At 41.7% G+C, this 15,279-nt stretch overlaps 1 protein-coding gene across 2 annotated transcripts; it reads right to left on the reverse strand.

Annotated features, from left to right (window-relative positions):
- Window positions 1–128: 128 nt before the first annotated feature.
- Window positions 129–15,279, reverse strand: SUMO2 (small ubiquitin like modifier 2). 2 transcript variants are annotated; one of them, XM_004432743.3, is made up of 4 exons: window positions 15,113–15,279; window positions 13,390–13,521; window positions 5,880–5,951; window positions 129–783 (listed from the first exon to the last, which is right to left on the reverse strand). In XM_004432743.3, the coding sequence occupies exons 1-4, from the start codon at window positions 15,131–15,133 to the stop codon at window positions 721–723; spliced, it is 288 nt and encodes a 95-aa protein (XP_004432800.1). In that variant the 5' UTR covers window positions 15,134–15,279; the 3' UTR covers window positions 129–720. The 2 variants fall into 2 exon arrangements, with proteins under 2 accessions (XP_004432800.1, XP_087297714.1); XM_087441588.1 differs by lacking the exon at window positions 5,880–5,951.

Consider the following 15,279-nt stretch of genomic DNA (forward strand, 5'->3'; position numbering starts at 1 on the left):
CTGTCAGAGGTGCAAAGTAGCTTTATTACTTCCTTGAAATGTTACTTCTAGCAGGCCTATTAATGTCATGTTTTTTTCTGAGCTTCAACTTTCTATTTAATATTCCTCAGAATAAAGAAAACAGCTCATTTTAAACAAGAAGTTTATTTAAACAACAAGACGCTTGACTTGAAGGGAAAACTATCTAGGATTCATTTCTTTTAGAGTAATTTATCCCTACTTAAAGACAGATTGCCCTACATGTAACAGCTACGTACAAAAAAGTTATAAAATTGTCCTTGGTTTTACAATGATAAATGAAAAACATTAAAATTCTCCAATCGAACAAGGTATGCAAGGATTTTTACGCTGTTCTTTTTCTGTTAAACAGTGAGAGCAAAATAACTTACTGGAATATAAAGATAAGAGCTGAATGAGCATGCCACTAATGGAGAAAGGGGGTATTTTCACAGAACCAGTATTTTTCCCTATCCCATCTCCATTTGATGTCAATCAAAACATACCATTGGCCATTTAGTTAAAAAAAAAAAAAATGCAATATGCTTGTGCACATACACCAGTTACTTTATGTACAATAAAGGAATGGGGAAGGGGAAAATGAAAGAATAGAGAAAACTATACTGTAGTAGTCAGGACGTGGTGGAACCAAATTGCAGTTTTCTAATTGAGAATGTCTTGGTCTGGAGGAAGAGCTCTGGAGTAAAGTAGCAGATTCCCTTTTTAATAGACACCTCCTGTCTGCTGCTGGAACACATCAATTGTATCTTCATCCTCCATTTCCAACTAGCATAAAAGAGAAAAACACACATATTGAAGGCTACTGATTATTCAGCTCTTAAAATTTATAACTATCAGTGTTAAATATCCTGAAAGGGCCAGCCCCATGGCTTAGCGGTTAAGTGCTCGCGCTCTGCTGCTGGTGGTCTGGGTTCGGATCCCGGGCGCGCACCGACGCACCATTTCTCCCGCCGTGCTGAGGCCGCGTCCCACATGCAGCAACTAGAAGGATGTGCAGCTATGACATACAACTATCTACTGGGGCTTTGGGGGGAAAATTAATAAATAAATAAAAAGAAAAAAAAAAAAATGTTTAAAATAAATAAATATCCTGAAAAACTGCACAAGTTCCACCCAATTCCAGTGTTCATTATTTTAGATGTCCCATAGCTTAACATACCATCAGACTTTGGTTTAAATAATTTTTTACTTGGTCCTCTTTTTTTATGAATATTATAGAAAACTTAGGGGCTGGCCCGGTGGCTTGGCGGTTAAAGTGCTCGCGCTCCGCCGCTGGCGGCCCGGGTTCAGATACCGGGTGCGCACTGACGCACCGCTTCTCTGGCCATGCTGAGGCTGGGTCCCACATACAGCAACTAGAAGGATGTGCAACTATGACATACAACTATCTACTGGGGCTTTGGGGGAAAAAAGGAAGAGGATTGGCAATGGATGTTAGCTCAGAGCCGGTCTTCTTCAGCAAAAAGAGGAGGATTAGCATGGATGTTAGCTCAGGGCTGATCTTCCTCACAAAGCAAAGAAAGAAAGAAAACTTAGTCTTTTTGTTTTTGTGAGGAAGATTAGTCCTGGGCTAACATCCGTGCCCATCCTCCTCTACTTTATATAGGACACTGCCACAGCTTGGCTCAACAAGTGGTGCAGAGGTCCACGCCCAGGATCCGAAACCGCAAACCCCAGGCCACGGAGGTGGAGCGCACGAACTTAACAGCTACCCCACCGGGCTGGCCCAAAAACTTAGTTTTTAAGTTAAAAAGCTGAATATGTCCATGAGTTAAATCATCTCACCTTTAATTATTTAAAATAAGTGATGTGTGTAAAGGATCTCACTGCAATGTTGTTTAGATGAGCAAGACTGGAAATAACCTAAATATCAATCAATACAAACCCAAAGAAATACGGTACACCCATACATGAAATATCATGTAGCTGTTATTAAAGAATAAGTAGATTTACATGTGCAGAAATGGAAATATCCTAAGATACAGTATTAGGCTAAAAACAAAATTTTAAAAACAGCTCGTAGTATGATTACATTTGTGTTTTTAAAAGTTTGTGTATGTAAATAACATGGATATATCCTTGCCTATGCAAAAAACACAGGTTACCTCTACACAGTCAAGAAAGGGATATGGGCAAGAAGAGACTTGTTAAACAAACTAATTTAAATTTTAGAATGCTATTCAGGGGCCTGCCTGGTGGCACAGTGGTTAGTGAGCGTGCTCCGCTGCTGGCGGCCCCGGTTCAGATCCCCGGCGCGCACCGACACGCCACTTGTCAGGCCATGCTGTGGCGGCATCCCATATACAAAATAGAGGAAGATGGGCACAGATGTTAGTTCAGGGCTAATCTTCCTCAGCAAAACAAACAAACAAAAAAAACAACCACGTTGATTGCAGGAAGGTCCTGCCTTGGTACATATGGCAACATTGTAAAGTAAGTTTTGTAACACAGTTTATTAAAGTAAGTTTTCTAACACAGTTTATTATGCTGATAATTACCCTTGAAAAATTCTTTCTAAAAACTGGTAATTGTGAAGATAAAACAATAACCCGGGGTACCTAAAGAAAGGGACCTGTTCCTTTTTTTTTTTTTTATTTTTCCCCCAAAGCCCCAGTAGATAACTGCATGTCATAGCTGCACATCCTTCTAGTTGCTGTATGTGGGACACAGCCTCAGCATGGCCGGAGAAGCGGTGCGTCAGTGCGCGCCTGGGATCCAAACCCGGGCCGCCAACAGCAGAGCGCGCGCACTTAACCGCTAAGCCAGGGGGCCGGCCCGGGAACTGTTTCTAATAAAATATAAATATACTACAAGTAGGGGTAAGGCATTAAAGTATTAATGACTAAGTCTCAATTCCCTCTTTGTAAAATGGAATAGCATACAGTTATGTAAATTAAATGAAAAAAGTATTTAACAGAATGATGGGCACATAAAAATTATATTGTTATTAAAATTGGCTGCTAAAAAGTTCTAATTTATCACAATTCTGCTATTTAATAAATATTGGGAGAAAAACTCTAAAATAAATAAATTTCATTCTTTTTTTTTTTTTTTTTTTAAAGATTTTATTTATTCAGTTTTTTCCCCCCAAAGCCCCAGCAGACAGTTGTATGTCATAGGTTCACATCCTTCTAGTTGCTGTATGTGGGACTCGGCCTCACGTTGGACGGAGAAGTGGTGCCTCGGGGCGCTCCCGGGATCCGAACCCAGGCCGCCAGCATCAGAGCGCGCGCACTTAACCGCTAAGCCACGGAGCCGGCCCATAAATTTCATTCTAAAATGAATTCAGGGCCAGCCCCGTGGCTTAGCGGTTAAGTGCACGCGCTCCGCTGCTGGCGGCCCGGGTTCAGATCCCTGGTCGCACCGACGCACCGCTTCTCCAGCCATGCTGAGGCCGCGTCCCACATACAGCAACTAGAAGGATGTGCAACTATGATGTACAACTATCTACTGGGGCTTTGGAGGAAATAAATAAATAAATAAATAAAATTTAAAATGAATTCAATTCCACAGCAGAACAAAAAGCAAGCAGGCCTTAGTTAAATCCTGTTTCTGTCTTGGAAATGACACTCAATGTCTGCAGCCCCAGTGGCCTCATCTGTGACAATACTTCTCCTGGAGAATCCCTTTTGATGGCATTTAAGGGATATCACACAAAAGACAAGGTCCCTACAGCCTAATGTTGCTTCTCTTCCCTCAGGCCTTTAAAATGAGTAACACCCAATCTGTTTTAGCTGAGTGTAATTGAGAAGGAAGCATGGAGTACTCATGGTTTGCTACTATGAAATAGAAAAAGCAGGATCCAAGATCCGGGCCGGCCCCATGGCTTAGCGGTTAAGTGTGCGCGCTCCACTGCTGGCGGCCTGGGTTCGGATCCTGGGTGCGCACCGACGCACTGCTTCTCCAGCCATGCTGAGGCTGCGTCCCACATACAGCAACTAGAAGAATGTGCAGCTATGACATACAACTATCTACTGGGGCTTTGGGGGAAAAATAAATAAAATTATAAAGAAAAAACAAGATCTGACCCTAACTACAATCAAATAGAGAGTGCTACTAAACATTTCAAAAAAATAAAAATAAAATAAAATGAATTCAATTCCAAATAATAAAATGAGTTAAATTCCAAATTCAACTTCAAGATTTTATTATGCAGCTCTGAACAAACCCTCCTTACAGTTTAATATTTGCAGCTAGCATAGTAGACAAGCCCCAGAACTTTTTTCTGGTGGTGGGTGAGGGCTTCAAAAGACAGAAAACACATTCTAATAATCAGAGTTTAGCATAATGATTTTTTTTTATTCTTTTAAAACAATCAAAACAGATCTTCAAGCTATTTACTGAAATAAAATTACTGGAATGTTAAATTTTATAGTGAAAACTTTAAGTGCCTTCAAAGGATAAGAGAGCTTTTTCTCTCTCATTCAAGACAATTCAGCTCCCCCTTGTGGTTACATCCTGTAATTGCTTCTTAGAGACTCCCCAATGGAAATTTCTTGAAAATATTCTTCCCTCAAGTACAACTCACAGACATTTCAAATTTTTGAAGATTATCAACAAACCATGCTGCTTCACTCATACCATATTTATCACTTTATAGTTTTTACGGGGTGATAAATTCTAAAGTACAAAGGCTCCAATTTAAATTTCTGTTATCAAAATCTTTTTTCCCAGGGCTGGCCCGGTGGTGTAATGGTTAAGTTCGTGTGCTCTGCTTTGGCGGCCCAGGGTTCGCAGGTTCGGATCCCGGGTGCAGACCGATGCACTGCTTATCAAGCCGTACTGTTGCAGCGTCCCATTTAAGGTAGAGGAAGATGGGCATGGATCTTAGCCCAGGGCCAATGTTCCTCAGCAAAAAAGAGGATTGGCAACAGATGTTAGCTCAGGGCTAATCTTCCTCAAAAAAAAAAAAAAAATATATATATATATATCTTCCTCAAAACTGGGAGTCTTACATGCAACTTGACAGGGTAAAAAGAAACAAAGACAAAGAGCTTCTACCACAGAAGACAGCCTAGCTGACCCCTTAAAGTGATAGAACAACTTAAGTCATATGTAGAGATTAAGGGATCAGACAGTGACAACTCTTGTAGTAAGGGTTTGGAAAGCTACCTATTATCAAGAGCCCTCCCCGTCAAACTAAGCTATCAGAGACTTGCAGTTAGAGCCATTAGTTCCCTTTAATTCACAAGGATAGGCAAAAGACACTTCTGTGTGAGAACCTAAAATGATTATGAACGGCTAACCGATCACCTGTGGGGAACCTTGAGTATGACGATTAAGACCCGTGGCAACAAAAACAAAAGGAAAACAATTCTGAAGAAACAGACAAGAGTTTTAATTATCTTCTCCAAATAAAGCTGGCAATAAGAAAAAAACAGATTGAGCCAGCCCAGTGGCACAGCGGTTAAGTGCCCGCACTCTGCTTCCGGCGGCCTGGGATTCGCAGGTTCAGATCCCGGGAGGTGCACACCAACGGACCACTTGTCAAGCCATGCTGTGGCAGCGTCCCATATAAAGTAGAGGAAGATGGACACAGATGTTAGCCCAGGGCCAATCTTCCTCAGCTAAAAAAAGAGGAGGGTTGGCATCAGATGTTAACTCAGGGCTAATCTTCCTCAGAAAAAGAGAAAAATGGATTCAAGTAAGTAAACGACTGATTAGTTTTACTAAGTGATAGCCAGATATTTAAAAACCACTGGTGTTTCCTGAATCTATTCCTATTTTCTCCTTTCTCTTCCCCTTTGGTCATGTATGACATAGCTTTGAACTGTATATTCCAATGTCAAAGTTCACAAATTAATAAAGCTGTTGAGAAAATTACAAAAAACACTGATTCTTCTAGTTAGAGATTTTTTTACCTGTGCAGGTGTGTCTGTTTCATTGATTGGCTGCCCGTCAAATCGGAATCTGATCTGCCTCATTGACAAACCCTGGACAAGAAAGTTTAAAAGTAATAAGCGTGCAAAGGAACAATTAAGAACTAAAACTACATGCATATTTAGCCATGAATATATTAAGAGAGACCTAAATAAATGATCATCAATATGTTAACATTTCTATGTGTGTAAAAAGATTTGGGATGATTGTCACTTTCTTTAAACTATATTGTTTGATTTTCTTTGGAAAAATGATTTTTTTAAAAAGGTCTTTTTTAAAAAGCTGTATTGCTTTTGAGACCATAGTTACTCTAAGCTTGAACAGATCATACCCCGAGTTAAACAGAATATTTAAATAAGTTAGAAAGATACTCAAAGGAAATTTAAAGTAACAGATGGCACAAGCAATATTCTTCAATGCATGTTAAAGAGCTCTCCAAAGAAAAATATCACCCTTAATAATAATGAAAACTGGAAGTCACCTAAAAAGGTGGAATGATTAAAATAAAACTTTGCCAAAAAGCTACCTTACCTTCATTTCTATCCAAATAGCTCTAACACTGTAACACCATGCAAGAGTAACCTATGCCTCAACCCAGCAGAATGCTAGGCACACCACAAGCATTCAACAAGTTCTCATCCTTGGGCATTCAGGACATTTCCACCAGAACACAAGGCAATAACTGTCCTAAACCCATCCATAAGACCACAGTCCACACCCAAGAAATTCCTGGAATAGCCCAAAAGCAGCACCTGCTTTTTAATTTCCTTCTTAGTACTTACCCAAACCTGCAATTATTTATTGTCAACCTCTCCAGAAAATAAGCTCCAGGAGGGATAGGAACCTAGACTTGTCTTGGTTACACTGTATCCTTTGCACATAGTAGGTGCTCTTTGCACATAGTAGGTGCTAAGTACTGATGAAATAAAATGGATGAAAAGCAATATCCACTTAACCATGCTTCGCTTTCTCTCTTTCTTTAAAAATAAATCTAGGGGCCAGCCCCGTGGCTTAGCGGTTAAGTGCGCGCGCTCTGCTACTGGCCGCCCGGGGTTTGGATCCCAGGCGCGCACCGACGCTTGTCCAGCCATGCTGAGGCGGCACCCCACATACAGCAACTAGAAGGATGTGCAACTATGACCTACAGCTATCTACTGGGGCCTTGGGGAGAAAAAGGGGGAAAAAAAAAATTGGCAATAGATGTTAGCTCAGGGCCGGTCTTCCTCAGCAAAAAGAGGATTGGCATGGATATTAGCTCAGGGCTGATCTTCCTCACGCAAACACAGACAAAAATTCATTGTTCCAAAATAAATGAATAAATAAATAAATAAATCTAAAGCTACTAAGTTGGGGAGAAGCTTTATTACAAAAAGGGAATTTTAAAATTACAGAGGCCGGCCTGGTGGTGCAAGCAGTTAAGTGCACGCGCTCCGCTGCGGCGGCCCAGGGTTCACAGGTTCGGATCCCGGGCACGCACCGACACACTGCTTGTCAAGCCATGCTGTGGTGGTGTCCCATATAAAGTGGAGGAAGATGGGCACCGATGTTAGCCCAGGGCCAGTCTTCCTCAGCAAAAAGAGGAGGATTGGCAGATGTTAGCTCAGGGCTGATCTTCCTCACAAAAAAAAAAAAAAAAAGAATTATATTACTATGGGCCAGCCCCCTGGCTTAGCGGTTAAGTGCGTGCGCTCTGCTACTGGTGGCGCAGGTTCAGATCCCGGGCGCACACTAACGCACCGCTTCTCCGGCCATGCTGAGGCCGCGTCCCACATACAGCAACTAGAAGGATGTGCAACTATGACATACAACTATCTACTGGGGCTTTGGGGAAGGAAAAGAAGAGGATTGGCAATAGATGTTAGCTCAGAGCTGGTCTTCCTCAGCAAAAAGAGGAGGATTAGCATGGATGTTAGCTCAGGGCTGACCTGCCTCACAAAAAAAAATAATAAAATAAAATAAATAAAATAAAATTATATTACTAAAGTTTAGCTTCAAGAAATTTTTATATGCATCTAACGAGATAAATGAGCATAACACAACCGTTCTCCAAAGTGGATTCCAATGTTTTACTTATCAAGCTCAAGTACTTTACTTTACCCACCTGACACAGGGGTGGGCGAAGGGGAAAGGAGGAAAGCAGCAAAGCTGTTGGTAATTGCAGCCAAATGAAGACAAGATAGGAAAACAGAGTACCTTTGGTATGTTGTGACTATATTAACTTGAAAAATAGCTTTCCAGGAAGCATCTTACAAAAAGTCACTCCTGTATCACGGTCAAATCACAAACTATAATTATTGTTACACAAACTCCTTGCTTCAATTGATATTTAAGAAAAAATTAAATTGAATTCCTAGGACTAAAGATATTGAAACAAAGTGCTCAATGAGGGGGCCAGCCCCGTGGCTTAGGGGTTAAGAGCACGCGCGCCACTACTGGTGGCCCGGTTTTGGATCCTGGGTGTGCACCCCGATGCACCACTTCTCCAGCCATGCTGAGGCGGCGTCCCACATGCAGCAACTAGCAGGATGTGCAACTAGAACATACAACTATCTACTGGGGCTTTGGGGAGAAAAAGGGCAAAAAAAAGAAGTAAGATTGGCAATAGATGTGAGCTCAGGGCCGGTCTTCCTCAGCAAAAAGAGGAGGATTGGCATGATGTTAGCTCAGGGCTTATCTTCCTCACAAAAAAAAAAAAAAGTGCTCAATGAACACTTGTATAACACCTGTATTCCCCTTAACAAGGATTCAATGAATCTGTCTTTAAAACTACCTGTAACATGGAAGATACTGCTTTCCTTTTAAACTCTAGTCTTTGACACAATACCACTTTCAGACTAGTCCTTGTCTTACGGAATACAAGGTATCTCCCACCAGGTAGGTAATATCCATAACCTTAATTCATTCCTCATGATGTCCAAATTTAATTTGCAATTACACAAAGCAACCAAGAATTCAATGCCAAGCCATTAATTACTAAGTACTATATATTTGCAAACACTCCACTGAAAGCTCCTTGCTTCAACAAAATACTAAGCACCTTCTATATGCTGGGTTCTTCCTTTACTACATCCACAGACAGGTCATAAGGTCTATGGTGTGGTCATTCAAAACAAGGGTGGGGGGAGAAGGCAGGGCCAGGACAACACAAGCAAATTGTATTCCTTCATTGCCACCTGTTTTTATGCTTTTACCAATAAAAGCTCTTTTATTTTGCTGGAGATCAAAAGTCCAAAATTCAGAAACTTGCCTTTAAGATCCCACAAACCATGTATATTCAAACAATGAATTTACATTAAACAAGCATTTGGGCTCCTCTCCTGTATAAATCTCGTCCTGAGCTTTAGAGTTGTGCCTTGGAAGAGTTGTGTGCGGTTATTTCCTTGGGTCCCCATTTCTTCACTTCACAAAATTGAATTGGACTAACCCAAGGAATCTGTACTCTCTGAAACCGCCTGACGCTCCATGAAATAACCTGTTAGGGTAAATCCACACTAGAATGGAATGGTATGCTCTCGGTTAGCTGAAAGCCATGTGGCTGATATAAAGTGGGCAAACTCAAATTGTACAAGGGAATGAAAATCTTATTTACAAACCAACCTCTGGAGATATTAGTTTGAACGTCCTCTATCATTTTATAAGCATTTATTGTACATGTTCTATATGCCAGTTACTGGTCCAGGCTCTAGAGAAACTGAACAAAAACATCCTATGCTCATGGAACTTACATTTTAATGGACAAATATAGACAGTGATCAATCCAAAAAACAAACAGCCCCCCCCAAAAGTGAGAGGATTCAGTGATGGGAACAGGGGCACTTCGAATTAATCAAAGAAGTCTCTGAGGTAGTAACTGAGCAAGAGTGGAATTAAATGGTTGAGAGCTCAGCACTATCGAATAGAAACATAATATGAGCTACATATGTAATTTTGAATTTTCTAGTTGCCAGATTTAAAAGTTAAAAATAGGTAAAACTTTATTAAAATGTTTTAACATTGGGCCGGCCCCGTGGCTTAGCGGTTAAGTGCGTGCGCTCCGCTGCCGGCGGCCCGGGTTCGGATCCCGGGTGCGCACCGAGGCACCACTCCTCCAGCCATGCTGAGGCCGCGTCCCACATACAGCAACTAGAAGGATGTGCAGCTATGACAGACAACTATGTACTGGGGCTTTGGGGGAAAAATAAATAAATAAAATCTTAAAAAAAAAAAAAAAAAAAAAAACTTTATTAAAAAAAAAAAAAAAAAAAAATGTTTTAACACATTAAAAATACTATCATTTCAAGATGTAATCAACATTCAACATGAGATATTTTACTTTTTTTTCCATACTGAATTTTCAAAACCTGGCATATATTTTACACTTTATAGCACATCTCAATTTGGATTAGCCATATTTCAAGTGGTAAATAGTCACAAGTGGCTTATGGCTACTTCAGTTGGACAACACAAGTTTAGGCAGAGAAGAGAATTTGCTGATGGATTTTTGTTATGAAGCATCATCATGGATAACCTCAAGGTTATGACCTCACAACTAGATGTAGAATGGTGCTGTTTATTCAGTGGGAACACCAGAGAACAAGATTTCTAATAGAATTAACAGTCCTCTTTTGCAAGTTCAGTTTGAGACACCTTTTAGACATCCACGGGAACTCTTCCCGAGATAGGATGCCAAGTGAGTTGATTAGAAAGTTAACTATGAGTATTCAATTAATCTTGATAGGAAATCCTTGGTCAAGAATCCTCAACTGCCAAAAAAATTTAGCTATGCAAATTAGATTGGATAAATATTTTAGTTTTTTATAGCCTGTACCTATACCTTAAAAGCAGGGAAATCTTGGGCCAGCCCAGTGGCGTAGCGGTTAAGTGCACACGCTCTGCTTCGGCAGCCCGGGGTTCGCAGGTTTGGATCCTGGCGCGCACCGACACACCTCCTGTCAAGCCATGCTGTGGCGGCATCCCATATAAAGTAGAGGAAGATGGGCAGAGATGTTAGCCCAGGGCCAATCTTCCTCGGCAAAAAGAGGAGGACTGGTGTCGGATGTTAGCTCAGGGCTGATCTTCCTCACCAAAAAAAAAAAAAAAAAAAAAAGGCAGGGAAATCAGCCCAATTAGGTGATACTTCAACTCCCTCTTCCTTAGAATGAGAAACCATTTGAAAAGTAAACAGGAATCTTTTACCCTCAAAATTCCGAGGTTATTCCCAATTTAAGAGGAAAATGGGAATAAGTATCTTTCTAAATTCTTTCTGGATCATATCTTCAAATCATATTTGCATTCCAACAGATATGCAGGGGAATTACATTTTTTCTAGATTACCAATGCTTCTTTTCTCTCTTGCAAATTGAGTGGCCCCAACAAGCTTAGTCAAATATAATCCCAATCTTAAGCCTAATAATTGAAAAAAAAAATCAACAAAAGCTTTATTTACACTGGGTAATACACTAAATTTATTTTAACATAGCAGGAAAAGTCAAAAATTTTTGACTGACCCACTAACTTGATCCTATAGGACACTCTCCTGTAGGGACAATCTGGAATACAGAGGATGTGCTATGTGTTTTTGTTTTTCTGGCACTTAGTATAACATCACAGCACATGGTAGGCATCTGGTAAATATCAGATAAATAAAAAGCTTCTTTGGGGCACCTACAAGAAATATGGGAAGTCTTAAATATAACCCTTTTAGGATGGATAGAGAGTATCAATAGATATGTATAGCAAACGTTAATGGTAAATCTAGCTGGTGGGCACATTCAATGTAAAGTTCTTTCAACTTTGCTCTACATTTGAAAGTTTTCATAACTGTTGAAAATATGGCCATTTAAAAGCCACAAATGGGACCGGCTGGTGGCGTAGCGGTTAAGTGCCCGCACTCCGCAACAGCAGCCCGGGGTTCGGATTCCAGGCAGGCATGGACACACCGCTTGTCAAGGGGGCCCGGAGTTCGGATCCCAGGCACGCACCGATGCACCGCTTGTCAAACCATGCTGCGGCAGCGTCCCATATAAAGTGGAGGAAGATGGGCACGGATGTCAGCCCAGGGCCAGTCTTCCTCAGCAAAAAGAGGAGGATTGGCATGGATGTTAGCTCAGGGCTGATCTTCCTCAGAAAAAAATAAACAAATAAATAAAAGCCAGAATTTAGTAGTAATTAGACAAAAGTTAAGCAAGATATGCAGAGAATTTTGTTGAAAACCACCAAATTTAAGCATGAGTTTCTATTCTGTATAAGGTTTTGCTACATAAAAGTTCTACAAAATGATTACCTTTTAAAATTCTCCTGTAACCTGAAGGAGAACTAGTGTTCAAATAGGGAAGATTCTAGTGCAAAAATTCTTTAGCACAATTAATAAGTACAAATTTACTGTTAGGAGGATTTCACGAAAATTCTTCAAATAAGAGTATACTGAAAATCTTATCTTTGTAAGGAAGTATAAGAAAGTTTACGAATGAGGACAAAGAATTATAAGCACAGTATTCTCTTATTACATTATAAATAAATTAGGCATAAAATAAAGCTTCAAACTCAAAAAGAAGTTTATATCTTCAGTTTCTTTCAAATGCCCTTAGGTCTCATGGAGGAAGCCCAAGCATCAACTCAACTCAATTTCCCAACTTCTACAGGTTTAAGCTTTATTCTATTTTAAGTCTATTTTTAGGACAATTTCCAACGTAGAGGTGTTTTGGTCTAAAAGAATGATTTTCCCAACTTTTATATATTATACATTCAGAATTGAACAAGAAAAATATTTCTGCAAGGTATTGGATTAACTGATCTAGGAACCAGTGTTTTTGTTATACTTGCAAAAGTCATCTTTAAAGTTGCCTTTGTATTGTTACAGACTCAACATCACAAAAAGAAGTTTCTTTGTCTTGAAGCTTGCATTTACCTCCCAGCATCTGTTCATTTCTACTTCCTCTTCTTGATGTCTATTTACTATTTTCTGAGTAAAATGCAAATGTCCCTATAATATAGGAATGTTTATGCTTGGCCAGGAGGTTAAATTTCTTGACCTCTACTAATTGTGTAAAAAGAAACACTACAATTTTACACACTTCAGGAAAACTGCAATGTCCTTAAACTCACATTTACTTTTATTTCCAAACCGTTTAAAATACTGTTTTGACACAAGACAAACTTTAAATGGATAAAAAAAGAGCCTGACAAGAAATTTTACCAAGTTCATTCTTATTTTCTTATAAAATTATATCCCCTTGGGAACAAATCACATGCTCTGAATATAATTTGATGCATTTCTGGCATAGGACTAGAATCATAGGTAATATTAATCAAACCATCCTAAGGGTTTTCACGAAGAATCAACATACCAAGTGTAAGATGAAACTAATATGTCAGGTATATAAATGCATATTCATTCTACCAAAGATAGTCTATTATAATATTACGCTAGTCTAGTTTCTGTTCTCAAGAAAATAAAGTTTGCTTTTTTAAAATAATTTCTATTCAGTGGAAGTGCACATGTCAGTTCCTCACCTGTCGTTCACAATAGGCTTTCATTAGTTTACTAAGTGGTGTATGCCTCTTAATCTTAAACTGCACCACAGAACCATCCTGCCCCGCCACCTTCAAATTAATATGATCGTTGTTCTCAGTCTTGACTCCTTCCTGTTGAAAGAAAAATAAAAGTATAATTTGGAAAATGTGAAAAACAAACTCCTTTTAAAGCAGCAGCAGCAGCCCAAGTTGCTTCAGAAATCAACAGGTTTCTCACTCTGTACGATAAATGAGCATACAGCTGTTTTCACTGGCTGAAATCAATCTGAAAGATGAGAAATCCTGGAGCAACAATATTAAACAGCTGTCATAGAAACAGAAAGCAGCCCACATGCAATACTATCGGGGACAACAATCGACTTTTAAAGAGTCCCACTTAATTTACTGCAATGCTCTCTTGCATCTGAATTTCCTAAAATGGCATACTTTATATCACTCTCAAAATATACCTTTCCCCTAAAAAGATTAAAAATAAGTGTCTTTTCTCTTTCAAAGTGCTTCAAGTACAGAATGCAAGGGAAAAAACCTAGAGTTTGCTATTCAACACTCATTACAAACCTCTTCTTAAAAAGTTACCAAACTCAGTTTAATAAGTTAAATCTCCAACATTAAAAAAAATCTAATTGAGGAATATCCTTTCATTGTCTCCGAAGCAGCGGCAATAACTCAGAACCACTATTAATGGTCGCCTCTACTATGAGCAGCTTCGTATTTCTTTATTTTTCGTTAAGAGCTCTTCTTCTCCCCTCCCCTTTGTTGTCACGGGTCAAATGTACAGTTTTATTCCAAGTCTTCCTTGTAGATTTAGACCCAATCTGAAGTTCGCCAAAATCAAGTGTAGAAGGAATCCTGTAGCCCCTAAATCACTTCAGAAAGAAGGGAGGGGGTGTCACAAACCAAGCCAAAAGAAAGTCTCGTGTGCCAGGAAGAAGTGTGTGCTCTCGTCCTCCCGGGAGAAGCCTCCCGGTGCCTCAAAACTCAAAAAGTTAAGCCCCACAAAGTCTCTCTGCTTGTACATCTGCCTCCAACTTCTCGAAACCACATGTTCTTCGGAGGTTGGAGGTTACTTGGCACCCAGGGAAAAGCCCCTGCCCAGCCCCCCCGGGGATCCTAAGGCCATCAAGGTGGGAGATACTCCCTGGGAACCCCCCACCCCCCGGCCCCTCACGCATCCGGCTTCCAACCCATCGGCAGCCCATTGATTCGCCGGAGCCCTCACCGGCCAGTGCGGCCGGGGCAGGGGTCCCCAGATGCCCGCGGCCCCCACCCCCGAGGGAGGAAGCCCCAGGCGGAGGGAACTCCCCGCCACCGCGGAGGCGGCAACACCCGCCCCGGGGTCCGCGGAGGGTGGGGACACCGCGCGCCCTAACGCCCCTTCTCACGCGCGCCCGGCCGGCCGGGCCCGAGGAGCCCCGCTCGCGGCCGGTGGGCCCGCGGGCGTCCGCGATCCGCCCGCCCAACTCGCGCTCGGCGCGCACTCTGAGGCTGCCGGGGGCGGGGGAGGGCGGCGGGGCCTCCTCCGGCGCGGGAGGGAGGAAGAGGGGAGGGAGGAAAATGGCGCGGAGCGCCGGGCCTGAGCCGCGGCCGGCCCCATGGGGGGCCCGGGAAGGCGCGGGGAGCCCGCGGCGGGCTCGGGCCGGACCCCAGCCCCCGCCATGACTCCGGCCGCGCGGCGAGGCGAGGAGGCCGGCGCCGAGCTCACCTTGGGCTTTTCGTCGGCCATGGCGAACGCCGGAGTCTCCTCAGCTGCCGCTTCACAAAAGAGGTACCAGGTCCGCACCGAACGAGCACACAAGCAGCACCAGGAGCGGCAGAAGAAGGAGGCGGCAGCGGTGGAGGAGGGAGAGGGCGCGCGCACGTCGTGCGCTC

Source organism: Ceratotherium simum, chromosome 16 (assembly GCF_057802395.1).
Source record: "Ceratotherium simum simum isolate JZ-2026a chromosome 16, ASM5780239v1, whole genome shotgun sequence".
NCBI classification, from domain to species: Eukaryota; Metazoa; Chordata; class Mammalia; order Perissodactyla; family Rhinocerotidae; genus Ceratotherium; species Ceratotherium simum.

Excerpts from the sequence above, each read along its gene's own strand:
- SUMO2 (XM_004432743.3), bottom strand. The coding sequence starts at position 15,133 with ATGGCCGACGAAAAGCCCAAG. Across the intron at positions 13,522-15,112 it reads TGGCCGACGAAAAGCCCAAG|GAAGGAGTCAAGACTGAGAA; the intron begins GTGAGCTCGGCG and ends TTCTTTCAACAG. Across the intron at positions 784-5,879 it reads AAACAGACACACCTGCACAG|TTGGAAATGGAGGATGAAGA; the intron begins GTAAAAAAATCT and ends CTTTTATGCTAG.